The following is a 27,895-nucleotide window of genomic DNA, read 5'->3' as shown; positions in this document are numbered from 1 at the left end:
GAAAATTTGAGAAATCTGCCCATAGACTTAGTCATCTCTGATCTCCATTTTCATCTAAAGTAACATTTTGGCACCCCTTGCTTCCTTGGTTACACTGATTGCCCTGCATGCAGAATATTCTCTGCAAATGATGATGCAGATATTTGTTACATGTGAACATTCTTATTGTCACTTGTTTCTGAACTCCTACACTGCCTGATTATTGCTAGTGGTGCACTGAGTGACCTTGCCAACAGTAAACACATAGGATTATATGGCCATCAGATTTTGCATATATAGTGAAAACCCAAAGTAAACCTATAATCAAATGTTAACAATCTTGCTGGGATGGATAAGAAAAAGAAAATAGAAGTGCTGAGAAACATACCTTTCATGTAAAACACCCTGATTCAGGCTCCCTGTAGTTGTGGCTTAGGTGGTTGGTGATTTCTGTGGAAATGTAAGATAGGATTTCAGAGTGACTGATTCTCCCCTTCATCATAACTTATGTGACCAAATGCCTAGGCCTTTAGGCAGGCGGGTAGCAGGAGGTATGAAGCTTCTAGGTGGGGGTGTCAGTAACAAATGGGGGGAAGTATATTCTCAGATAAGAATCTATTGAGATGCTTCCATCCACTGGGGGCTACCTTCAAAACTCAAATGTCAAATTAGTTTTGGCTGAACCTTTAAGCCGCGAAGAGAAACAGGACTTTTTGAAGTTCTGAAGATTCAGCCGGCTGTAGCATACTAAATGGCAAAACAATGCAAACATATTGATCAGATTTTTACTGTTTAGGTGCCATATCTAGGGTGATATGAAATGGATATTAGATGAGCCATTTGATTTAGTGGGTTTAAGGCCTTACTTGAATGGGCTGGTTTGTGCTCAGTGGGTATATAGAGTATGTGAACACTTACAAAACCTCTGGCCATTCCAAGGGCTCTGTTCCTTGAACTCACCTGGTACACCAGGAGCTACTGTATTTCTGAAGTGTCAATTACATACCAGCTAGCATCTGCATAAAAGGTATCCCTCTTACTTTACCAATATCTACTTGTATGCATGGTGTCCTGGGATGGCATTGTATGGGCAGGGAGTATGCAATAATAAGAATGCAGCATTAAAAACAATTAAAAAAATTAAGTAGAACTTTAGATTATTCACTTGTCTCTGTTTGATATTTCTGTGTTATGTCTGCTTCTTTATACAAGCTCCCACACACAGATCCAGGCAGGCTTAAACAATCAGCTTTTTTGTTAACATTAGACAAGATTAGACAAGATGAAAACTCACAGGAAGTCTTTTGTTTCTGAATTAGCTTTTGACCTCTTCTGGAAAAGAACAGACATATTACCAAGGTCGTCATCTAGTTGAAAAACCTAATGAAGCCTTTCAACAAGCTGTAAAAAGGCAAGGTAAGGAGTATGGGTAAGCCTGGTACAGGGCCAGTGGCTGTAACATTAATATGTGCTAATGTTTTCTTTCTTAAGGCTGGGCCTTATTTTCATTTGAAGAATTTATTGAAAATCTTATTTTAAAGCTAATCTATAACATGTGAATGAAGCTGCAGCAGATTAATATAATGGAGGGATAACTTTTAATTCATGGTACACCCAGGGGCGGACTGACAGGCAATAGAGGATCATGGGGCCCCTGTGTTCTTGCCCAAACTCAAAAAAGCCTATGAAAAAGGTACCAGGGGCATCTCATGGGGCCCCCTATTGACCCCGGGCCCTCTGGCAGTGCCCGAGTTTCCAAATGGTCAGTCCGCCCCTGGGTACACCTGTATTTGACATTATACAGTATTCTTCTATTTATATTTAATCACAAAAATGAATCATAAAAAAATCACAAAATTAGTTTTTTTACAACTCTTCTTCTTGCTGTGCCATTTTGACCTTGTCCACTTTGTCAAATTTTCTTTGGTGCCATGGGCGATCAGCTGACTGATGGAGCCCTTGTGTCAAAGGACAAAATGGCTTTAGGGAACTTCCCAACCTGCATTACCATAGAGTACAGAAATATGAAAACCTTTTCCACATGTTATATTGCTGTTTGTGACTTCTGTAGGGCCTATCTAGCCTCCATTACTAGCAGTTGTAAGATTAGGCTGTCACTTACCTTCCACATTGAGACACCACCAGGCTCCCTCTTTTTCTCTATGAATTACCAGTGTACTACTAAATGACCTCTATACCTCTAATGTGCAAAAAAGCTAAATGTAAAGTGCTGATCACACAATAGATATAAATTGATATACCTTATTTAAAGTTCAATTGTGGTAAACATTTCATACACAAAGCAATTCATAAAATATAAAAAAAACTGCAATAGTGGCACAAATCAATGACAATATTCCAATATAAAAAAAAACAAATATCTCAGTCCAAAGCAATATAAATCTTCCCATTGAGCTTTTCTTCCAGTACTGGAATACTTACTTCAACATGCAAACAAAGGTAATGTAAGCCTCTTACCAAATAAAAATGGACCATTCAAACACAAATGATCAAGTGCGCTATTAAGTGCCGAAACACTTGTATCAAGACCTTCACCATCCAGTGTTCCTATCAACCTCCAAATGAGAGCCAGCACCACATTAGAAAGTAAAGCTGCAAGCCTCTTAATGAGTATCATGGAACATTCAGAGTTAAAATGGTTAACAGCGCTTTGAATGTATATTCCCAAAGGCTCTCAGGATCGCAGCTCATCCATTGGCATCATGTATGACCGGCACTGAACAAAAAGGCAATAGGTCCAGACCATAGTGTAGTATATTAAAACATCTTTATTCCAATGTAAAGTTCACCTACAGATAAAATCATAATACCACCTAAGGTAAATGAGTTTCAAACCAGGCAGTTAAAAACCTAGATTTAGTATCACAAATTGAGTGTGGCAGCTTTATTTTGATACAGATTTCCCCAGTGCAGAATTTACGTTTGGAATTCCCTCTCTTTTTTCGACCAGCAGTGCTTTTGGGACTCTCCTGTGGTATCCTGTCAAATGACATTATAGGTGCACATCTCTTAAAGGGACCACACATATTTACAGAATTAGCCTCCACATGTTCAGCACCCAAGCAAACCTTCTGCTTGCATCTGAGCTCCTTCCCTATGTGCTTGTTTCCCAACTATTTCTTCTTTGGAAGGTCTTCCATGTACTGACCTCAGCTCTCTTTGATTTGCTTGTCTGCCATCTCTCCTTATTCCTGGCCAGCATTCCAGGTGTTATTTGTCTGCTCCACTTTCCAGTGTGCTCTGGTATGGTCTGCAGTGCCACTTCAAATCTGGTCTGTTTTCATCCAGTATCTTCCTGTGATAGGGTGCACAATCTTGTTGCCTGGTCTTATCTCCTTTTCCTGTCCCTCTTTGCAGCATGGTTCCTGTTTCTAATGCTGCCACTTAAACGCTCCTGTGCTCATATGCTACTGATAGTGCAGGTTAATATCCACACTTTAGAGCACTGTGAACTAAGTGGTCGCAACTTGAGGTCAATATGCAGTCACAGTAAGTCCAAATCTCCATGAAGGGATTCTTGGCAGAACACTAACAGGCCATTCAATTCTGTGCCAGGGCACCCCACACCACCCGCTTACATGGGAGATGTGAAGCACTCCATGACACAGGAGAGACTGGGATTCTCAATTATATGATAGCACCAGAGTGGATGAAAGTAAAGATATTTCCACTGATCTCTTTTATATTGAGCATAGGTAGGAGGAGAGAAGGAACGTTTTTAGCACCACTTATAGTTAGTCCTTACTTCCACTTTGCACTACTAACTTTCTGCATACAGTACAAATATAACATACGGTACTGAAAATATTTTAAAATGTCCATAAATATGTAAACAATATTCTCACTATATACTATACTTGAAATTAATCTTGAAAGGCAGGTACAGTTTAAAGTAGAACGATAAGCAAAACATTTTTAATTTTGGATAAAGTAGGGGAGGGTTATAATCCCTTTCAGTTTTTTTTTACATCTGTGTACCATTGGGGAGATTTCCCTTCACTTCCTGGCCTATAGCCAAAAGAGAAAGTGAGAGGAAATCACTACAAACGTATTACAAAAGGCAAAACGTTTTTTTCAGTTTTGAACAGAGTGTATTGTTTTGGAGGAATCCCTTTGGGCACCCAGGGTCCAAGAACTAGTGTCCACATTAAAAGATTTCCCTCTCTTACTTTTCTGGAGACGACACAAAATTTGGGTTTTTTTTTTAACTTTTACTTTCAATGGTAATGGTAAACAGGACAAATAGAGAGGGGGACTCCAAAACAATACACTCTGTTCAAAACTGAAAAAAAAGTTTTGCCTTTGTAATACGTTAATACTTTATTACAATTTCAATTGTAAACCTTTGAAATGAAAAATGAACCGAGCATATCCCTCTATAGTGTGTACTAGCCTCAATCCAAAGAACCAAGTGTGATTTATGTTCTTCCCTCTTATATCTGCATTAGTCACTTCTCACAGTGGTGTCGGGATAACTCCTCAGGTTATCCTGACACCACAGAATCTCAGGAGATGGCCCTGCTCCCCCTCTAGCACACAGAAGGTAATTGATAGCCTCAGTTCTACATGTTAATGAGACTGTTTAGGAGTGTAATAACATAAAATTAGTGCAGCGCTAAAAGTAGTGATAATAAGACAGATATAAGTCCACTGAAAGTCTTGGTCATATGGACGTGTCCAGTGACAAATGAGGATTCAGAATTGGTGATCCGTGTGGAAACGGCTGAAAAACGCACTCACCAGAAGTAAGGCACATAAACGCAGTGTGCATCTAGAGCTCATGGATCCTCAATCCAGAGGGGGGTAAAGCTGGTCCGGTTACAGGAATGGTGGATCCCTCCTCTGTGGATGCAGCAACAGATCCTCCTTTTCCCGATTAGGTATAGGATTCCAAGATCAAGATTCTGCAAGCAAAAGCTCCTCAGGGGAGTTTTAGGGAAGGACACCCATAGTGTAGGAGGTTATAAAAAGCAGCTTTATTAAAATAATAATATCCAATTCAAAGTAGGCAGGTATCATAAAGATGTGTCAGCAAGACAAACTAACCCTGACACTCTGAATAATGGCCGCCGGGCCTCCACGTGGCTCCGGCGGCGTAGCGTCTCGACGTCCAGGCTCCGCCGGAGCCACGTGGAGGCTCGGCGGCCATTATTCAGAGTGTCAGGGTTAGTTTGTCTTGCTGACACATCTTTATGATACCTGCCTACTTTGAATTGGATATTATTATTTTAATAAAGCTGCTTTTTATAACCTACTACACTATGGGTGTCCTTCCCTAAAACTCCCCTGAGGAGCTTTTGCTTGCAGAATCTTGATCTTGGAATCCTACACCTAATCGGGAAAAGGAGGATCTGTTGCTGCATCCACAGAGGAGGGATCCACCATTCCTGTAACCGGACCAGCTTTACCCCCCTCTGGATTGAGGATCCATGAGCTCTAGATGCACACTGCGTTTATGTGCCTTACTTCTGGTGAGTGCGTTTTTCAGCCGTTTCCACACGGATCACCAATTCTGAATCCTCATTTGTCACTGGACACGTCCATATGACCAAGACTTTCAGTGGACTTATATCTGTCTTATTATCACTACTTTTAGCGCTGCACTAATTTTATGTTATTTCATTTAAGTATATATTGGTTGCTTAGAGTGCTTAGCCGCTTTCAGGATTAGCGCTCACTGTTGTTGTTTTTTTCTATTTGTTTAGGAGTGTGTGTGTGTCCATTACCTTCACTCAGGTCTCAGATTAGCTCTCATCTCTGTGCTGTGCAGTATACAACTTATGTAGGAGGCTTTGTTTCATCTCTGTGTATCACCCAAGGGTAGTCACTTTTGGTGGGTATATGTGACAGTTTACAACTTTAAATACACTAATACAATACTGCTTGAATATATATATTATAAACCAACTCGTACTGTGTTCTGGATGATCTCACTTTATTGCTTCCTATTAATTGGTACTGTGTTCATGGCTTATTTACTGTATATTTCATAAAAATCCAACAAGCAAATTTTTTAAAGCAAACCGTTGGCTTCCTGAACTATAATTATTATAATACTAATAAACGGCTTTTAATTGTATTTTAGCATCTTTAGACATTTATAGTGTTCCAGAGAGAAAGTCATCAGCAAACCAGGCAAGCAATGCACCCACATATGTCAATACCCAGCACATCAATAAGAAGGCACTGGGGGTCCTTCAAAGGAGTATGGATTCTGCATTCTCTGGATCTGTTGACAGCTGCAAGGACTTCAGCCCAAGAAAAGATCTGTTTGACATGAGTAAGAAACCGAAAATGTTCTTGTGTAGATTAGGGGTTGCTAGAAATTAGGCAGTGAGTTTCTCAGTGTTCAGTCTGTAAGCATTGCAAGTATACCTTTTGGTAATGTCACAGTATGTTCTAGACACAAGTAAAATTAAAGTGGAGAAGGATTAGAACTGCTGATGGGCTCTGTTAGAAAAATGTTACTTAACCTTCTGTCCCATTCAGGCAACCCATAGATGAGTCAGGTTTTTTCTTCGCTAATTACTCAATTACTCAATTCCCCCATCAACACATTCAGTGTGGATGAGGGAATCCTTCCTGCTGTAACATTATATTCTGACAGTGGGGATCCATCAGAATACACTGATCAGCATTGCAAGCCAAAGCCTGTATTGCCGATTGAGTAGGGAAAATCCGACAGGGCATTTGTACGGACGTAAGTTGGTAGATTGACTTCTGTACAACAACCATAGTGCCAACACGTGGATTAAAATTCAGCAGTTCAGCAGGGACTGGCCAAATTTTGATCCATGTATGGCCAACTTAACAGTTTTACCAGATAGGAAGTGAGGACAAATCTGCAGCCAAGGCACAAATTTAGCAGGGGTTCCAAGTGCCACTTAAAATGCCTTTTTTATTTCTGTTTGTGTTGCTGTTAGAGAGTTTCTTTCACTTTCTGTCTGGTAAAATGTTGTCTCCGAAACAGTAATTGAGGAAAAATAATTGTAATGGAGCCCCAGTCAGTAAAGCCTGACAGGGGTTCTATCCCTTTCTCTCTGTATCCAAAACTAAGAAAACTTTTGAAATGCATGCAGCAATACAGTCTGCCTGCTCAGAACTTTAGAATATTAATTGATCAAACTATGAAAAGACACCATTCGCATAATCAAACAAGAGCTTCTTCTAATTAAACTACTTTGCCAAACAGCATAAACTAGTTAAAGAGGGTTGGCGCTGTGATGGTTATGTTTCTGCCTTACCATGTGCAGAGATTTTTCAGTTTATAGGCCAACAATCTAAGCACCAGCAGATTAAGATTGATCAATTTATGATAATTCACAAAACGGGCCATGGTTCCTCTTTGGCAGTCCCCCATCGGCACTGCCGACTCATCCTTCCTCCAGGTGCAATCTTAGCAAGACGGGAACAATGGAGGCACCCATGTGTGCTTGCTCCCAAACCTAGCTGTGTATGTCTACAGATGCACACAGCGCTGGTAAGCCACGCCCCCTCTTCCTCCTCACAGGAATTTGACTGACAGCAGCAGGAACCTGTGGCGAGGACATGAGAATAGCAGTGCTGCAGCTGGGACAGTACTGGAATAATGGGTAGGATAGGTAGTGGGGAATTTTTTACTTACCTTAATGCAGCGAATGCATTAAGGTAATAAAAATCATTTAGAATTTGAAAAAAAAATGCAATAAAAGAGAAAACTGGTTATGTTTTACAATTTAAGAACTCCTCTTTTTAAGTGGTGTAGGGAGTTTCAAAATTAAACAGTTTAAAAAAATTGTAAAATATTATATATAAGGTGAATTTATAAAAATCTGGCATCCTTCTTAAATTTAACTTAAGATTTTTTTTTTTTTTTGGGGGGGGGGGGTTAAGATGAACCTGTAGTCTAATTTTAAAATTATTTTTAACAACCCTACTTTTTAATACTTGCACTTCATGGCCAAGGCTCTGTCTGAATTTTGATTATTTCCTTCAACAGAGACCACGTGGTCATAGCCTTTGTACTGATCACATGACCAGCACCAGAAGGGTAAAGATTCACAAGCTTTCAAAGTGAAAGTTGTGATAATGCTGATTCACTATCTGATAAGACCAGAGGTTGGAAATGACTTAGGAAACTACTAATTCAGCAAGACGAGTTGCTGAATTAGGATCTATGTGTGTCATCTGTTTGGTTGTGCTGTGTTAAAAATAGGTGTAAAATATGAGAAAAAAGACTGGTTGTATGGAATTCCAATTCCTTTGTTGGGTAAAACAGGTAAAATTTTCAAATATGTATTTACAATCTTGTCCAAAAATATTGGCACCCCTGCATTTCTGTCAGATAATGCACCACTTCACCCAGAAAATTGTTGCAATTACAAATGTTTAGGCATTTTCATTTCTTTTGTTTGTATTGATATAACACTAAAAGTAGAGAAACAAAAAGTCAAATTTGACACATTCCACACAAAACCCCAAAAATGGACTGGACAAAACTGTTAGCACCCTCAATTTAATATTTGGTAGCATGCTCCTTGGAAAAAAATTACTGAAATCAATTGCTTCCTGTAACCATGAATGAGTTTCTTACACCTCTCTACTGGAATTTTGGATCACTTTTCACCAACTGCTTCAGGTCTCTCAGGTTGGAAGGGTTCCTTTTCCCAACTGCTGTTTTGAGATCTCTCCACAGGCGCTCTATGGCAGTGGTCTCCAAACTGCGGCCCAGGGGCCAGATGCGGACCTTTGCTTGCTTTTATCTGGCCCTTGGGGCACTATTTTTCTCCACTGATAGCAACAATGGGGCATAATTCCCCCCTCTGACACCAATGAAGGGGCAGAATAATTCCCAATGACTGGTCACAATTCCTCCCCAACAGGCACAATTCTTTTCAGACACCAACAATAGGGCCCAATGATGGGGCTCTATTCCTGCCACTGACACCAAAGATGGGACATTGTTTATTCCATGTAAGTCATGACATTTTCTATTCTTAAGAGTCCGGCTCTTCTTAAGTCTGAAGGACAGTAAACTAGCCCTTTGTTTAGAAAGTTTGGATACCACTGCTCTACGGGATTGAGATCTTGACTCATTGCAGGCCAGTTCAATACTCTCCCATGCTTTTTCTTAAACCATTTCTGGGTGCTTTTCGATGTGTGCTTTGGGTCATTGTCCTGCTGTAAGACCCATGACCTCTGACGAAGACCCACCTTTCTGACACTGGGCCCTACATTGCACCCCAGAATTCTTTGGTAGTCTTCAGATTTCATAGTGCCATGTACATGGTCAAGACATCCAGCGCTTAAGCAGCAAAGAAACCCCAAAACATCAGTGAACCTCTATCATGTTGAGCTCTAGGGACTGTATTTTTTTTCTTTTTCTGAAAACAGTAGAATGATGGGCTTTACAAAAAAGCTGTATATTTGTTTCATCTGTCCACAGCATATTCTCCCAAAAGGAATTGGTATCTTCAGGTAAGTTTTGGCAAACTCCAATCTGGCTTTTTTATGTTTCTGTGTCAGCAGTGGGGTCCTCCTGGGTCTCCTACCATAGCATCCCTTCAGATTGTGACATATAGTGCGAGCTGTCACAGTTGCACCCTGTGCCTGAAGGTCAGCTTGAATTTGTCTGGAAGTTGTTCAAGGTTCTTTATCCATCATTTGAACAATCCTTCATTGCAATATTTCATCAAGTTTTTCTTTTTCCTCCATGTCCAGGGAGATTAGCTACAGTGACATGGGCTGTAAACTTCTTGACAATGTTGTGGATACAGGAACATTAAGATCTGTTAATTGATACAGGTGAGTTTAATCACAAATTACAGGAGCATCACAAACTTGGAATGCAATTTTTTCTTACAATTTTGAGAAGGTGCCAATAATTTTGTCCAGTCCATTTTTGTGGATATGCATGGAATGTGTTGCATTAGGCTTTTCGTTTCTCCATTGTTTTGTGTGATACCAGTACAAACAAAAGAAATAAACGTAAGAATGCCTAAACATTTGTAATTGCAACAATTTTCTGGGCTAAATGGTGCATTATCTGACAGAAAGGGTGCCAATATTTTTTCTCTGGAGTTTACTTTAAAATCAGTAACTGCAGGCTGGAGTTAACTGTGCTTTTCATTGAGTTTTCCACTAAAGGAACCATTTTGTGTAGTAATAAAAATAATGATATTTGAGATAAAATCATGATTTAGCAGAAAAATGGCTTTAAAAAGCCATTTGAGATAACATAACTTCTACACCTTCCTGAACTGAGCCTGTAATGAGCTGTGCTGAACAGGATACATCCCTTCTACTGTCATTATCTGTGTTTACCATATTCTTTATTCATTAGTGAAATAATAATTATTTAGAAAATACAAGCTTTTTTTGTAATACATTTTTAAGTTCTGCTTTTAAACATTCTACAGAACCATTTGAAGATGCATTGAAGAATCAACCGAAGCTAAATAAAGATGCCTCGGTTGACTGCTCCAGCCCACTGCTATCCAGAGCAGCAATATTAACCATCAATGAAGAATTGAAATCAGAATCCTGGTATGTTGGAGAAATGTGCAGAAAAGAAGCAGAGAAACTACTTAAAAGAGATGGAGATTTCCTTGTAAGAAAAAGCATCAATAACCCTGGTTCATATGTGCTAACTGGTATGCACAATGGACAGGCCAAACATCTTCTTCTAGTAGATCCTGAAGGCACTGTAAGTGTCCATATATTTTTGTAAGTTTTGTGTTGTCCCTTGTTCTGTAAATTTAATCTAGCAAAGGACAGTTCCTTTATATATTTGTACATACATCCTACCTAGGTGCTTACACTTTTAACGTTTGTAATTGTTGTTTAGGGGTGGGGCTTGAGCTGTATTAGTTCTGTTAGATGTTGGAAACACCATTAACATACACCAAGATACCTTCCATGTCTTGTCTTACAATGTAAGCACATAACATTCCACAGCTGAACTTTACAAAACACCAGAAGATAAAGATCTTTGCAGTGTGAGAAACTGTAAATACACTGGGAAGCCCTCTGACTTACTGGTATATATTATAAAGCAGTCAATCTGACTTTCATCAAACATTCTCTGCAGGTGAATCTTCTTGGTGCATGTGTTTTAATTGACAGTGATTTATTCACCACTAGTAAATATTTAGTGAAAGTCAGATTAATTGCTTTATGAATACGCCCTAAAGTGAATGGCCTTTTTGCAGACTCAAGCTCCATGACTGCTTAATAGTGTTGTCTCTTTTGGTCAAATGTTGCAGCCTTAGGTTTGTCAACTGTATTCCTGCTTATTAAAGCCTAAGTGCAGGCAAAATTAAAAAAAAAATCACAAAAATTAGCACAATGGACATAGTAAGTAGGCTGTGTCCCTTCTGCTGATGCCTCTTCTGTTAGGTCAAATCCTCCTCTGTCCTTGTCCCCCCACCCGCCGCCATAATTTTTTGGTGCGGAAAGGGTTACGAGAACTAAGGGGCTGTCACGGACTCTCATCAAGATTCCTGACTGTGCCTGCCCTTTCTACCCAACTCCACCATTCATAAAGCCAAACCAAATGGGAGACCAGGTACAGGGTCTGGCAACTGTATAACATTGCCAACTGATAGTGAATGGCTCTCAGAGGGACAAGCAATAGGAACCCACAGGATTGCTTGCCTATTCAACAGGAGACAGAAAGATAGGAACAGACAGAGTGGCAGTACACATCACAAAGAGAGGAACAGACAGTTGTAACCAGGGGAAACAGGATACACCTGCATACAGGAGCAAATGAGAATGTTGAGATTCGCATTTGTGTGTATAGCTTCTGTGACATGCCCCCCTAAGTGATTTTTTATTGTACCTCCTCCATGATCACAGATCTTTTACACTACACAGTTCATTACACTTTGACTTGGAACCTTCATACTTTAAATACATATTCAAATCCATGTAAAATATAAGAACTCTATAAAATATGAATAAGCCCTGGTATGTGTTTGTCAATCCAAGTTATCAACAAACCCCAAGGTTTATACCATCGCGCCTCTAGATTCCAATGCAATGCACAAAAATAAATATTATAATATAGGAGCAGCTATTATCACCTAATTGTAAAATAATATCTAATATATGACAAAAAATATATAACTGTAATATAAAAATGACCACAAATAATAGCGCTACACTCAAACAATAAATAAATAAATCCACCACCAAATATATGAAACATAAAATAACTAAATAAATAGAATCCTCATAGAGTCCATTCAATAAAGTCCACACATCAATAGTGAATATGATCTTCAGTAAATGCAGCTATGAAGTCTTCCATCACCAGTGCATAATCCAGTGCTTAACACCCCATCAAAATGCACACTCACCAGATGCTGGTGAAAACCCGGCATATCTTTGTGTATTTAATGATATTAATCTACAGCTTAGCTCACTCCAGCTGAGAGATTTCCATATACTCCATAGATCACATGTGAACAAGATAAAAAACACTCGCCATAGTGCAATATCGTATGAAAACAATTTATTCCAAAAGTCCCCCCATAAAATCATACTCACATTAATTTAGTGAAAAACAAGTATTGTATAATACAATTCTCATCACTTCAGAGCTCTCTGCTAGCACAGTAGCGTCTCACCAGCCTGCCTGCAACCAAGATGGCGTCGTTGCGATCACGTGATCCGGACACGTGAAGCGGCGTGCGTGATGGCGTCACTGGTTAAACCACACCCTAACACGTTTTGTCACACACCCTCAGACGTGTGAATATCATTGAATACACAAAGATATGCTGGTTATTCACCAGCATCTGGTGAGTGTGCATTTTAATGGGGTGTTAAGCACTGGATTATGCACTGGTGATGGAAGACTTCATAGCTGCATTTACTGAAGATCATATTCACTATTGATGTGTGGACTTTATTGAATGGACTCTATGAGGATTCTATTTATTTAGTTATTGTCAGGGCTCCCAGGTATGACCAGAGGTGTGTGACTGAAGCAGGGAAACGCAGACTTCAGATATGTGATTAACAATGTAATTTATTAACACTAACAATACAAACATAAACGCAGTGCAATACTAAACATAATACAGTGCAAACAAACCCAACCAACCACCCACAGATAACAGTACATACAAGCAAGCGTGGTCAGGCAGGCCGAGTCAATATCAATTGGGCAGGTAGGTACAGGGGGAGCAAGCGGAGAATGGTCGGGGTCACAGGCCAGGTTCAGCAGGTAGCAAGCAGCGTAGTACAGAGGGTCAGGCAGAGGGATGGTCAGGGTCACAAGCCAGGGATCAGAACAGGTAGCAAGCAGCGTAGTACAGAGGGTCAGGCAGAGGGATGGTCAGGGTCACAAGCCAGGGATCAGAACAGGTAGCAAGGGAACAGAAACAGGATGCAGGACAGATACAGGGCCCAGGACAAACACAACACCAAGGCAGAGTCTGCAAGTCTGGCCATCCCTTAAATACACCAGTATCATCAGTTCCAGGTGTTAGCTGGCTGAAAGGTTGAGTCTCTGATTGCTGGGAGCACCCGCTGGCCAGCCCTGGTACTGCAGATCAAAAGGCAGGTGAGTCCCACCATTGCTGGCCAGTCCATTCCTGACAGTACCCCCCCCTCAAGGAGCGGCCTCAGGACGCTCCAAACAGTCCTAGCTGGGAAAAATGTTCCACCGCCCGGGTCTGGTAACTGGCGGGATATCAAAGACTGGCACACCGGGCAGGACTCCGGGCAGCGGTACACCGGGCAGAGGCACATCGGGCTGGACTCCGGGCAGAGGCACACCGGGCAGAGCCACACCGGGCAGAGGCACATCGGGCTGGACTCCGGGCAGAGGCACATCGGGCTGGACTCCGGGCAGAGGCACATCGGGCTGGACTCCGGGCAGAGGCACATCGGGCTGGACTCCAGGCAGAGGCACATCGGGCTGGACTCCGGGCAGAGGCACACCGGGCAGAGGCACATCGGGCTGGACTCCGGGCAGAGGCACATCGGGCAGGACTCCGGGCAGAGGCACATCGGGCAGGACTCCGGGCAGAGGCACATCGGGCAGGACTCCGGGCAGAGGCACATCGGGCAGGACCCCGGGCAGAGACACATCGGGCTACCAGGCGAAGCGGCAGGCAGCGGGCCACCGGGCGGAGCGGCAGGCACCGGGCCCCCGGGTGGGGCGACAGGCCTCGGGCCCCCGGGCGGGGCGACAGGCATCGGGCCCCCAGGCGGAACTACAGGTCTCGGGCCCTCAGGCGGAGCGGCGGGTGCCGGACCCCCAGATGGAGCGACAGGTCTCGTGCCCTCAGGCGGAGCGGCGGGCGCCGGACCCCCAGGTGGAGCGACAGGCATCGGGCCCCCAGGCGGGGCGACAGGCATCGGGCCCCCAGGCGGGGCGACGGGCATCGGGCCCCCAGGCGGAGCGGCGGGCACCGGACCCCCAGGCGGAACTACAGGTCTCGGGCCCTCAGGCGGAGCGGCGGGCGCCGGACCCCCGGGTGGAGCGACAGGTCTCGGGCCCTCAGGCGGAGCGGCGGGCGCCGGACCCCCAGGTGGAGCGACAGGTCTCGGGCCCCCAGGCGGAGCGACAGGTCTCGGGTCTCAGGCGGAGCGGCGGGCGCCGGACCCCCAGGTGGAGCGACAGGTCTCGGGCCCTCAGGCGGAGCGGCGGGCGCCGGACCCCCAGGTGGAGCGACAGGTCTCGGGCCCTCAGGCGGAGCGGCGGGCGCCGGACCCCCAGGTGGAGCGACAGGTCTCGGGCCCTCAGGCGGAGCGGCGGGCGCCGGACCCCCAGGTGGAGCGACAGGTCTCGGGCCCTCAGGCGGAGCGGCGGGCGCCGGACCCCCAGGCGGTGCGACAGGTCTCGGGCCCTCAGGCGGAGCGACAGGTCTCGGGCCCCCAGGCGGGGCGGCGGGTGCCGGACCCCCAGGTGGAGCGGCGGGCGCTGGACCCCCAGGCGGAGCGACAGGTCTCGGGCCCCCAGGCGGAGCAGCGGGCACCGAGTCACCAGGCACGACAGTGGGCTCCGAGTCAACTGGCATGACCGCTGGCACTAGGTCAGACATTGGATCGTCTGGCTGGACAGCGGGCATCGGGTCACCAGGCATCAGGTCATTTGGCTCGACAGCGGGCACCGTGTCATCTGGCAAGGCAGTGGGCTCCGAGTCAACTGGTATGACCGCGGGCACTGGGTCAGACATTGGATCGTCTGACCGGACAGCGGGCATCGCGTCATCTGGCAAGGCAGTGGGTTCCGAGTCAACTGGCATGACCGCGGGCACTGGGGCAGACATTGAATCGCCTGGCTGGACAGCGGGCATCGGGTCACCAGGCATCAGGTCATTTGGCTCGACAGCGGGCACCGCGTCATCTGGCAAGGCAGTGGGCTCCGAGTCAACAGGCACGACAGTGGGCACCGGGTCATCAGGTACCGGATTGTCTGGCTCGACAGCAGGCATCGGGTCACCAGGTATGACAGCGGGCACTGGGTCACCAGGCATCAGGTCATTTGGCTTGCCAGCGGGCACCGCGTCATCTGGCAAGGCAGTGGGCACCGGGTCACCAGGCATTGGATCGTCTGGCTCGACAGCGGGCATCGGGTCACCAGGTATGACAGCGGGCACTGGGTCACCAGGCATCAGGTCATTTGGCTCGCCAGCGGGCACCGCGTCATCTGGCAAGGCAGTGGGCACCGAGTCACCAGGTACGACAGCGGGCTCTGAGTCAATTGGCACGACAGCGGGCACCGGATCAGGTACCGGATCATCTGGATCAACAGCGGGCATCGAGTCAACTGGCCTAATAGGATCGTCAGGCTGGATCAGTTCATCATGCTGGGTGGAGGCATCAGGCTGAATGCCGGCGTCCGGCTGAGTAGAGGCATCAGGCCGAGTAGAGGCTTCAGGCCGAGTAGAGGCTTCAGGCCGAGTAGAGGCATCAGGCCGAGTAGAGGCATCAGGCCGAGTAGAGGCTTCAGGCCGAGTAGAGGCTTCAGGCCGAGTAGAGGCATCAGGCCGAGTAGAGGCATCAGGCCGAGTAGAGGCATCAGGCTGAAGAGAGGCATCAGGCTGCATACAGGCATCAGGCTGAAGAGAGGCATCAGGCTGCGTACCGGCATCAGGCTGAAGAGAGGCATCAGGCTGAGTACAGGCATCAGGCCGAGTACAGGCATCAGGCTGAGTAGAGGCTTCAGGCTGAGTAGAGGCTTCAGGCTGAGTAGAGGCTTCAGGCTGAACCACGGAAGGCAGGCTCACCGGTTTGGATACTGGCAGGATGGTATTGGTTGGAAAGAATTTTCGCTTTTTTCTGGTTTTAACTACTGGAGCACTGCAAGTAAACGCAGGTCTGCAAACGAATGGAGCAGCTGGAGACAGAGAAGAACTGGAGGATGGAACAGGAGAGGGAGCAGTTGCTACAGAGGGCTTTTTTACAGGGTTAAAGGCAGGATAGGTGCAGCGAGTGGGAACAGGGTACTGACATGCGGTAGATAGCCAAGTATACTGGGCTGTAACTGGAGGAGCTGTTGGGAATACAGGAGTAGAGTTAGAAGCAGGACTGGGTCTTTGTAAGCTGACTGAGGCTGGGTGCAACAAGTCTGTCCATGTCTGCAGTATGGGTTGAACAAAGCTGAGCTTACACAAAGCCTGTCTGGTCAATGACTGCACTGCGTTTATACAATCTCTTAGTGTCTGTGGTGAACATGTGGAATAACGCTCCAGAAAGTAACCCACATCATCCTCTAATAACCACACCAGGGACTCTACCTGGTCTGCACTAAATGGTGGCAAAAATTCATCCCTGCATTCGGGGGTACCAGATGAAACCAACTCTGCACAAACCTCAATCAAAGGCTGCACCTCAGAGAACTCTGTGCCCTGATCTACTAGAACATGAGCGAGCCGTATACATTCTAGCAGTTCATCCCGGGTATACTCCTTCAGAGTTTGATAAGCATACTCCCTGTCATCAAACACTAGCAGATATAAATACGCAACCTCATCCAGATCCATCCTTCCCATCAACAAGCCAAGATGGCTTCCCTGTGCAGCCACTTCTGGTCAGGATTGGCCTTGGTGTAATGTCAGGGCTCCCAGGTATGACCAGAGGTGTGTGACTGAAGCAGGGAAACGCAGACTTCAGATATGTGATTAACAATGTAATTTATTAACACTAACAATACAAACATAAACGCAGTGCAATACTAAACATAATACAGTGCAAACAAACCCAACCAACCACCCACAGATAACAGTACATACAAGCAAGCGTCGTCAGGCAGGCCGAGTCAATATCAATTGGGCAGGTAGGTACAGGGGGAGCAAGCGGAGAATGGTCGGGGTCACAGGCCAGGTTCAGCAGGTAGCAAGCAGCGTAGTACAGAGGGTCAGGCAGAGGGATGGTCAGGGTCACAAGCCAGGGATCAGAACAGGTAGCAAGCAGCGTAGTACAGAGGGTCAGGCAGAGGGATGGTCAGGGTCACAAGCCAGGGATCAGAACAGGTAGCAAGGGAACAGAAACAGGATGCAGGACAGATACAGGGCCCAGGACAAACACAACACCAAGGCAGAGTCTGCAAGTCTGGCCATCCCTTAAATACACCAGTATCATCAGTTCCAGGTGTTAGCTGGCTGAAAGGTTGAGTCTCTGATTGCTGGGAGCATCCGCTGGCCAGCCCTGGTACTGCAGATCAAAAGGCAGGTGAGTCCCACCATTGCTGGCCAGTCCATTCCTGACAGTTATTTTATATTTCATATATATGGTGGTGGATTTATTTATTTATTTATTGTTTGAGTGTAGTGCTATTATTTGTGGTCATTTTTATATTACAGTTATATATTTTTGTCACATATTAGATATCATGTAGAATATACATTAGTGACATACAGCATATCTTAAAAGTCATCTGTGTCTACTTCTCACATCCTTTTCCTATAGGTCAGAACTAAAGATCGTGTGTTCGATAGCATTGGTCATCTTATCAATCACCACCTGGAGAATCTTTTACCCATTGTATCGTCTGGAAGTGAACTATGTCTCAAGCAGCCTGTGGAGGGAAGGCCTTGATACCACCATCACTTTGATCATACTGGTGTATCTATTCAAAGGCCACACATGTATCGTCAGGAGTCAGTGCAATAGGATCACAGATCTTCTGGGTCAAACCAATGTGCCGAGTGTGTACAAAATACGGCACTTTTTGAACCATGATTTTTATAAAATTGTCTGATCCCTTAATGTGAAAATATTATGTGTGTATATATACACTGAAATATGTATATATAGATATAAATATATTTATATTTTTGGAGATTATGGCAAAAGACTAAGACTGGTATGTTTTAATGCTAATAGAACAATAATTGTGGTACTTTAGCTAGACAATGAAAGTAGCATTTTGATTTAAAGGGAACATGTTATAACTACTATTACCTGTAACTACTGAGGCTCCTATCCAGTGTTTGAGATAACTGTTGGCCAGCTATTGGAAGTGGTGCTAATTCTGGGGTGAAGCAGACCTTTACAGCATCACCTGCACCCATCCTGGAAACAGAACTGCTTCAGAGAGCCATTAGCATTGAATAGAGTCTTTGGATGTGACAAATACCAGTTGTGGTGACAGGTTCCTTTTAAAAAGTACAATGCTGCACTCTCTGATCATAGTTTTATTTCATAAGCACAATATAAGGAGACCAACCAGACAGAAGTTATGATTTATTCAAATACTGTCTAGTGCTGCAAGATCTTAAGAATCCTTGGAGTTCCCTCCAGCATTTGGTAGAATTAGTTGTATTTATACCAGTGATTATTTGGAAACAGCATAAGTATGCACTGTTACATAGTCTAGCAATTAATAAAAAATCAATTGTTTGAATTTTTTATAGGATTTTGAATATAACTTGTCATGAGTTGTAAAATACAACTCCCAGCATTCTTCGCCAGCATGGTGTGCTGGGAAACATAGTCCTTCAGCTGCCTAAGCTTGCTCTGGAGTAAAGGGTATCTGTATCCTTTTGTACTACAAATGTTAATTTTGCACTGAACAACCTGAAACAGTGCTGTACGTTTATTCAAAAAGCATTTTATCTTTGAAAAAAGAGTGTGTAAAATCTTTACATCTTTTGAGGCATCACTTGAGATGTTCAGACGTTTTGTTTATTGAGTTTCAGGTGCACTGCCGTGTGTAATTATATATATACGTATATATAAATTAAATGATAATATATTTGATGGCATATTTATGTCCCTAGTAACAAATGGGTATTTTTTTATCTATAAATTCTTGTATACATTCATAAATAGTTTTATGTGTATGTTCCTACAATGACATGAATGAAAAGCATAGCTATTTTTTCATACTTATAATGCGTTAGTATGTAGCATTGACTGCCTTTCAGTAGCAGCATTATGTACTGTAGAATATAAACCAATTTCTTCCTGTATTTTCATTCTGTTGTGCATGCTGCATAAAATGTTTGAACCAGATCCAATTTTAGAATAAGGTGAAAAGGCAAGATCTGTATACGGAATGTTTAGTTTTTTTGTGTTCTGGAACACGTCGACTTATCGGAAGTGAAATCTGTTTTAATGGTCTGTAGGCTTTTTTGATCAACTAAATGCCCTTAAATACTTAGGAAGAACATAGAGCGCACATAGAGCGCCAGATGCTTTTGTCAATTGTTGACTTTTAATTATTGCCACTGGAGCTTTGAATCAATGATAAACTCTATATTTGTTTTTACAGTTCATATTACAGAACATATACTTGGCAGATGTTGCACTAGAAATGTGCCTATTCTGCTAAGGTGTATCACTATTATATGAAAGTTGTCACATGGTCCCCACCATTGTATTGCAGCTTCTTCCTCCCATTTTTCTATTCCTTCTGCCTTTTGCAGACACGCAATGTAGGTGGTGGAAACACTGAGAATAAAGAGACTTCCATTTAAAATTCACATTGTTTTGCCAGTTTTTCTTCCAAGCAAATCTTCATAAAGTACCTTATTTCAGCATAGCAACTTTTTATATCATGTTTTTATAAATTGGGCTATTCTTTAATAACAAAACATACGGGAATGAAATTGATGAATAAGTAACGTAGCATAAGATATATACTGTAGATAGGATTTGACACTTGTCTGGCACTTTCTACCTGGTGTTCAGTAAATGCTGTGTGTATGTCTAACCAAGCTTCCATCAATCTGAGGCAACCATGGTGCACAAAAATGCTATAGCATGTTTTTTTTTAAAAAAAACAGATTTTCGTATTACTTAGATAGCATTTGTCACTTGGACTAGTATAGTCATGTGTTTGTGCCATAGAGCCCTTTACACTATTTAGCCTTGCTGAAAAGTGTGAACAGCAATGCTTTAGAGCAGGGGTACTGAATTATAATCCACGAAGGTCCAGTCAGTAAAATGTTACTCCTGCAGAGGTCCAAATAGCATGTTTGATTCCTAATGGCACCTCAGTGTGGCTCGGCGTGGCGCAATTTAAAATATTGTCAGGGACTTCTTTTTCTGCGTTTCTGCATGCAAGGCAGCCCATTGAGATGAATGGGCTGCCTACATGCAGGACGCAGATTGCAATGATGTAAACATAGCCTCAGATATTTAATCCTTTACATCATAATCCCATTAATACATCAGTATTCTCAGACCGCCCTGCACACCTCCCCCCCCCCTTAATGAATGCCATGTTGTAAAGGGCAGTAAAATTCTGAGGAATTCATAAAGAGTGTTGTAGACACTGTTTAGGATTCCCTTGCTGCTCTGTACGAGAAATGTCAGACCAAGCAATAGGCTTGTGTTACTGTAGGGAACAGGTATGTGAATCTGTCACATGGGGGTGGCACTGAGGGTGGAGTGTCCATACTATTAACACTCTGTCCTGAGTACACGTTTAGCCCCTTGCTAACTTGGACACTGTTGGTTCTGCCTAGCAGTGGTTGACTCAACCCCAGCCCCATTCAGCTGCCAGCCAAGAGATTTCATGGCCGACAGCTGAAAGTAAAGGAAGGGGAGGCGAAGTGGGTGATGTCATTACCAAAATACTGCCATCAAAATGACATGATAATGATGTCAGGCAGCATCCCAGCCCCTTTGTTAACTTTCAGCTGTCTTCCAGATAATCTCCCATCCAGCAGTTTATGGGGGCTGGGGATTAGTCATTGGTTACCGGGATGCCAGCAGCTATCAGCATCCTAGCAGCCCATGAGCTTCCTAGCACATATGCCCAAATCTGAACACTGGTGTCTCTGTATTTCGACTCAGAGCTGGCATTATTTACCACCAGTTTGCCGATCTGCGAACTGGCAGTAATTATTTTTTAATCTTTTGCAGCCACAGTGACAGATGGTAAAAATGGTGGTGGTAAGAACAACCTGCATCTGGTGCATCTGTTGGTACCAAAACTGCCGCAAAACTTTCACGAATTAGGTGCAGAGCATTTTAATTCCCCCCTTTGTGTCCTAAACAATTCTGTATAAGGTGATGCTCTGCTATGCTACAGTATATTTCTTTTGAAGGTTTTGCATCTTATTGATGGTTTGATAAAGCAGCATGTCCATGCTGACAGGAGAGAGATCTGTGTTGTTTACACACAGATCTCTCCCCTCTCCCCTCTATAATAGAAACAGTGTATTTGTTTTTATTATATTATCATTATGTTAAATTTTAAATGTATAAGAACTACATAGGTATGATCCAGTGTGAAAGTAAATCCTGCAAAATCCTTAAATGTTTCAATAAAGGTTCAACTGGATAAAGTAGCATGTCCATGCTGACAGGAGAGAGATCTGTGTTGTTTTCACACAGATCTCTCTCCTCTCAGCTCTGCCGATGATCACCGAGTCCCGGCCGGAAATTGCCGGCCAGGGCCCAGTGATTGAAATCCCCAGTAGCCAATAGCGGCATGGTTCACCTTCAGGAAATCCACCCTTAGGGTTCTTTCCGCAGTCTTTCCGGTTTTTTCAGCAATTCAGTCAAGTTTTTTCAAAGAAAAAATGGATCAGTTTATACCAGTTTTTCATCTGTTTACATCAGGTTTTTCATCAGTTTCTCATTAGTTTCTCGTTATTTTCTCATCAGTTTTTCATCAGTTTTTTACATCCTTTACCAATGCAAAAACAGATGCAAAAACGGACCTTATGTCCCTTTACATCCGTTTTTTGTCTGTTCCAAGTTTTTTTACGAAAGAAAATAGGGTTTTCTTCCATTCAAAAAAACAGATGTTAACGGATGCAGACATTAATGGATGTAAACAGATGATGATCCTTTTACATCTGCTAGTCCAAAGAAATATATGGGCATTCGTTTTTCATCCGTAAACGGACAGATGAAAAACAGGCATATGGAACGTCTGTGTGAAAGGACCATAAGAAGTTTCATGCAGCCTTTGCATCAGTTCCTGCATGTCGATAGCATGTGGTTGCAACAGATTTATGGATTTAAACCCAAACTGCTGTTCAGTTAAGATTTAAATCTTCTTTGCTAGCCTTTATTACTTTGATGTTTAACATATTTCTACCTGCAGGGCTGTTGAAAACATGTCATGGACTGAACTATTAAGCAGGAAATGTAAATACCAACCTTGTAGTTGCCATCATTAGGACATTTTTTCAAGGGACATTCCTCATCTATTGTAAAGCCACTATGGCCCTGCCATGTGATTGGCTTCCAGCGGTGGCTTCAGGGGAGAAGAAGGACAGCCGACAACAGATGCCCCATAGTAATAAGCCTATGTGCAATGTCACCTCCCAGGCTCTGCAGCCATTTGCTGCCTCTCCTCTACACTGAAGCCAGCGCTGGGACTGGATCATGTGACCAGAATGGAGAATAGGAAAGTATAGACATCATTGTTTTTTACAGGGAAGATGGGTTAATCTTAGAATGGAGGTTGGAATACATTTAGGGTTAGTTAGAATTTGACTGGAATTACAGTTTAATATTTTAATTTCCAGCCAGTAGATGGAGCTTGCATTTTCCTATATAGTTATTGGCCACATTTTTCCCATTGTTATTAGCAGCAGTAATTTCAGATAAGGTAATATGTAGTATCAAAATGTTCTAAGCCAGGTTAGGAACAGGTTATTGTGTTAAAAAAGGAGTTTCTTCTCTGATGCCAGTAGGAGCCCAACTTTCGGCAAAATTATCAACACCTTTCTTAGAAAGATGTTGATAAGTTTGCAGAAAGTTGGGCTCCTACTGGCATCAGAGAAGAAACTCCAGTTTGTTTCATACCCCTTCCTCCCTCTCCCTATCTGCTTCACAAGGCTCAAGTTCCAATGAATGAGAGAGAGAGGGATTTTGAAGGTAAACTGCCTTGTTGTGCTTGTTCATAAAATATCTTAAATGCACCCTGTATTAAATATTTTTTTGTGAAACAAAAAAGTTATACAAATTCTAAAGAGTTTTAAAATTTAAAAAATAAGTTTCAAATAAAATTGACCAAAAATAGTTATAGTTATTCTTTAAATCGCTGTAGAGATAAGATAAAAACTGCCTAATCTGAACAGTAAATTTTAAATTATATAAAAGCTTGTTTTTTTTTATTAAAATAATAAAAATGCATACTTACCTGCTCTGTGCAATGGTTTTGCACAGCCCCGATCCTCCGATTCTCTGGTCCTCTGCCGGGGCTCCCGGCCCCTCCTTTTTGGCAATTGCCCCCATAGGAAGGCGCATCCTATAGGGGCAAGCTCCTGACACAGACAGGACTGCTCGGCCCCACCCCTAACTCCCTCATCACAGGATTTATTTGGCAGCAGCTGGAGCCAATGGCTCCTGCTGCTATTAATCTGCCCAGAGAGGAGGGACAGAGCCAGGAGAGCCTCTGCTCTCATGCACAGTGCTGGATTGGGAATGGGCTCAAGTAAGTAAAACGGGGACAGGGGGTGGAATTCTGTTACATAGAAGGTTTCTTACCTTAATTTCTTTACCTTACTTACCTGAGCCCATTCCCGATCCAGCACTGTGTATGAGAGCAGAGGCTCTCCCAGCTCAATGGGTTTAGGTCTACTTTAAATGCATGTAAAAAGTCCTACATTTAACTTTTTGTTAGAGCCACATTCTTTGCTCATATTACAGCTATTACCATTCCTTAAAGCTACATACCGCTTCTTTTTATTGTATTGTTCATGGTTCTTTACTGCTGTGAATTACACATTAGTTTGTTTCTAAAATGCACCCTTAAATTGGAAATCCAGGCTACAATCTAAGCTTAAAACGGCTCCCAACCCCCTTCTAACTCTTATTCTACCTAGCCTTTAGAAAGAAGATGCTTACACTTACCAGTTCTCAGGGTGCTTCAGTCCGGTCATATGATCAGCTCCCAGCAGCCTGCTTAAGGGGAGAAGAAGGACAGCCAACAACAGATTCCTCATACTAAGCCTGTGTGTGATGTCACCACCCAGGCATGCCAGCCATTGTTGGTGCTCCCTCCTCTCCCCTGAATATGGCCACTAGGAAGATCACATGACCAGATCAAGAGTGCCCTGAGAATAGGTAAATATAAACATCTTCCTTATACAGGGATTTAGAATGAGGGTAAGAACAGTTTTAAGCATAGATCTGGACTTAAATGGTATTTGTTCAGGTAGTAGAGGAGAGGAATGATGGATCACATGGCACCACCCCCCCAAACTTATAAATGGGTAAAGAAAAAATGCAGACTTTTAAGATACCTTAATTAAGTAAAAAAAAATCAGTTTAAAGTATTCTTTATTGAAAAAATATTTTTTGAAAAAAAGCATCAGCATAGATTTGTATGTATTGTCACACTTTTTACTGTAACATAGACACTTTTTTTTCCTAACAATACCATCTTATACTCAGCTGGCACATTGTACATACATACCATTACAGGAATATGGTCTAATCAGCCTTTTGACAAATATAGTTTACATGAAGTTGTATATGAGATAAGTAAGTTTTAAGTCAAACTGTAGTTTTTGGTTTTAAATATTAGGCAAAGTGAGGGTGCATAAAGTGTTAAGAGCATAATGGACTTTATCTTTACCCTTCTGTTGGGGAACGAGTGGTTGGGGTAGCACTGGTGATACTGATAAAAAAGTAGCACCTAAATATTCAAATGTATATGAACCCTCACTTTACTATTGTCAGGAATGGACTGGCCAGCAATAGTGGGACTCACCTGCCTTATGAGCTGCAGTACCAGGGCTGGCCAGCGGGTGCTCCCAGCAATCAGAGACTCAACCTTGCAACCAGTCAAACACCTGGAACTAATTATACTGGTGTATTTAAGGGATGGCCAGACCTGCAGACTCTGCCTTGGTGTGTGTTTTTCCTGGGCCCTGTATCTTGTAAACCTGCGTTCCTGTTCCTGTCTTGTTGCTGACCCTGCTTCATTCTGACCTCTGCTGACTTCTCCTGTTCTGATCCCCGGCTTGTGACCCTGACCATCCCTCTGCCTGACCCTCTGTACCACGCTGCCCGCTACCTGCTGAACCTGGCCTGTGACCCCGACCATTCTCCGCTTGCTCCCCCTGTACCTACCTGCCCGATTGATATTGACCCGGCCTGCCTGACGACGCTTGCATTGTATGTACTGTTATCTGTGGGTGGTTGGTTTGGTTTGTTTGCACTGTGTTATGTTTTAGTATTGCACTGCATTTATGTTTGTATTGTTAGTGTTAATAAATTATGTTGTTTATAACATATCTGAAGTCTGCGTTTCCCTGCGTCAGTCACATACCTCTGGTCACACCCGGGAGCCCTGACATTACACCAAGGCCAATCCTGACCAGAAGTGGCTGCACAGGGAAGCCATCTTGGCTTGTTGCTGGGAAGGATGGATCTTGATGAGGTTGTGTATTTATATCTGCTAGTGTTTGATGACAGAGAGTATGCTTATCAAACTCTGAAGGAGTATCCCCGGGATGAACTGCTAGAATGTATACGGATCACTCATGTTCTAGTAGATCAGGGCACAGAATTCTCTGAGGTGCAGCCATTGATTCAGATTTGTGCGGAGTTGGTTTCATCTGGTACCCCCGAATGCAGGGATGAATTTTTGCCACCATTTAGTGCTGACCAGGTAGAGTCCCTGGTATGGTTATTAGAGGATGATGTGGATTGCTTCTTGGAGCATTATGCTGCATGTTCACCACAGACACTAAGAGATTGTATAAACGCAGTGCAGTCTTTGGTCAGACAGGCTTTGTGTAAGCTCAGCTTCGTTCAACCCATACTGCAGACATGGACAGATTTGTTGCACCCAGCCTCAGGCAGCTTACAAAAACCCAGTCCTGCTTCTAATCTATTTCCTCAAAGCTCTATTCCTGCATTCCCAACAGCTCCTCCTGCCCTGCTATCTACCGCCTGACAACTATACTGGAGTTTAAAGAAAATTAAAGTGTTATTAACGCTGGCGGACCTTGTGGGGCTGCAGGGGTCATAATCACAACCCCACGCATGCTGTAGGGGGCTCCAGGGGTGGCGCCTAGGGGATGCTGTAGCACCCCCGAAAATATTACTAGCACCTCTGTCTCTGAGATAAGGGCTTCTTATAGGGAGTTGCAAGCTGCCTCTGGCTTCCTGCCCTGGATGCAATACAGTGCAGCTTTCTGTGCCAGACATTTAGTCTCCTATGGCTGGCAGCCGTATTGTCTCTCTCTCCCAGTTGTCAGCTTCTCCACAGGCTGACCAAGATGGTGGGGGTGTGGCCGACTTCTCTTACATGCACAAGTGGCCACTCTGGTTGAAAATGGTAGAGGATGAGAGGAGGAGCATAGATGGTGACCCCGGGAGTCTTCACCTCTAGACATATGGGGAGTGACTCCCATAGCTATTCCCTCTGTCTGTAATGTTTCTACCACACTATATGCTGCTCACTACTATCTTTCCACTGTATACTGTGCTCACTGGTGCCCCCCACTGTTTATTGCTCACTGCTACTCCCCCCACTGCATACTGCTCACTGCAACCTCCCCCCCCCCCCACTGTATACTGCTTACTGCTGCCCCCCACTATATATTGCTTACTGCTGCCTCCCCACTGTATACTGCTTACTGCTGGCCCCCCCCCACTGTATACTGCTCACTGCGCCCTCCATGGTGTACTGTTGTCTGCTCCCCCACACTCGCTGCTGCCCCCTGTCCATGCTGCTGGGGGCCCTGTAGCCTCCTTATCACCAGTGCCAGGGGGCGCTATAGCATCCCCAAAAATATTGCTAGCACACAATGGCAAAACTTCCAGAGTTGCAAAGGTCACACTTGCGATCCAGCCCTGGAGCTCTGCCCCGTGTGGTCCCCAAGGCAGCAGGAAGGGGGCTCCTCTGCAGAACATGTGAAAGGGTCCTGCTGCGGGAATGTAATAAAGGGCCAGGTGATGGGAGTAAAGTGTCCTGGGATCAGTGGGAAGGGCCCCAGGTTCAAAGGGAAGGGCCTTGGGACCAGAGGTCAACGGGGCCCTTCATGGTTTGTTGCATAAGGGGGCAATAAAAGGGCATACATGTGCTGTGCAATGAATGATGGGACTTAAAGTCACAAGCAGAATTATCAGCTGATTCTCAAGGGTCTATTTATAAAACAAATTGCTGTGCAATTCCTCCAGCATTTGTAGAGCCATTAATAATCCTAGTAATTTGCCTAATATGTTTATTTTCTGGGATCATCAGCTTTATCCAGTGCCCATAGTGTGTTTGTTTCCTGAAATACCTCAAATAAGAATAAGCCTCTTTATGGCCACTAGATGGCGCTGATGATCATTAGAAATAAAAAAGGTAGGTAAATATCATGGTAATTCTGAGGGTTGTGCAATAGACCTTTTGATGATGATGTGGGAGAGCCCTCCCTGACCAGAATTTTGGGAAAACAGTACTGAAGAAGTAGGTGAAAGCCGCTTGAATGGTCGAAAAGTAAGCTATTCTATACATTGCTGAAAGCATTAATATAAAGCAATGTGC

At 43.7% G+C, this 27,895-nt stretch overlaps 1 protein-coding gene across 3 annotated transcripts in view; it reads left to right on the top strand.

Moving 5' to 3' along the window:
* The window catches only part of SHC3 (SHC adaptor protein 3), a 113,583-nt gene extending 93,658 nt beyond the window's left edge, over positions 1-19,925 (top strand). For all 3 annotated transcript variants that reach the window (XM_089662166.1, XM_089662165.1, XM_089662167.1), the window contains exons 10-13: positions 1,299-1,395; positions 6,086-6,280; positions 10,398-10,684; positions 17,908-19,925. In XM_089662166.1, the coding sequence (XP_089518292.1) occupies positions 1,299-1,395; positions 6,086-6,280; positions 10,398-10,684; positions 17,908-18,036 (708 nt within the window). In that variant the 3' untranslated portion in view covers positions 18,037-19,925. The remainder of the gene's footprint in view (positions 1-1,298; positions 1,396-6,085; positions 6,281-10,397; positions 10,685-17,907) is intronic.
* The last annotated feature ends 7,970 nt before the right edge of the window (positions 19,926-27,895 follow it).

The sequence above is a fragment of the Staurois parvus genome, unplaced genomic scaffold (assembly GCF_062004578.1).
Source record: "Staurois parvus isolate SC_StPar_1 unplaced genomic scaffold, SC_StPar_1.0 ptg001432l, whole genome shotgun sequence".
Taxonomy (NCBI): domain Eukaryota; kingdom Metazoa; phylum Chordata; class Amphibia; order Anura; family Ranidae; genus Staurois; species Staurois parvus.
The sequence above is the reverse complement of the archived record's forward strand: the minus strand, read 5'-3'. Positions and strand labels throughout refer to the sequence as shown.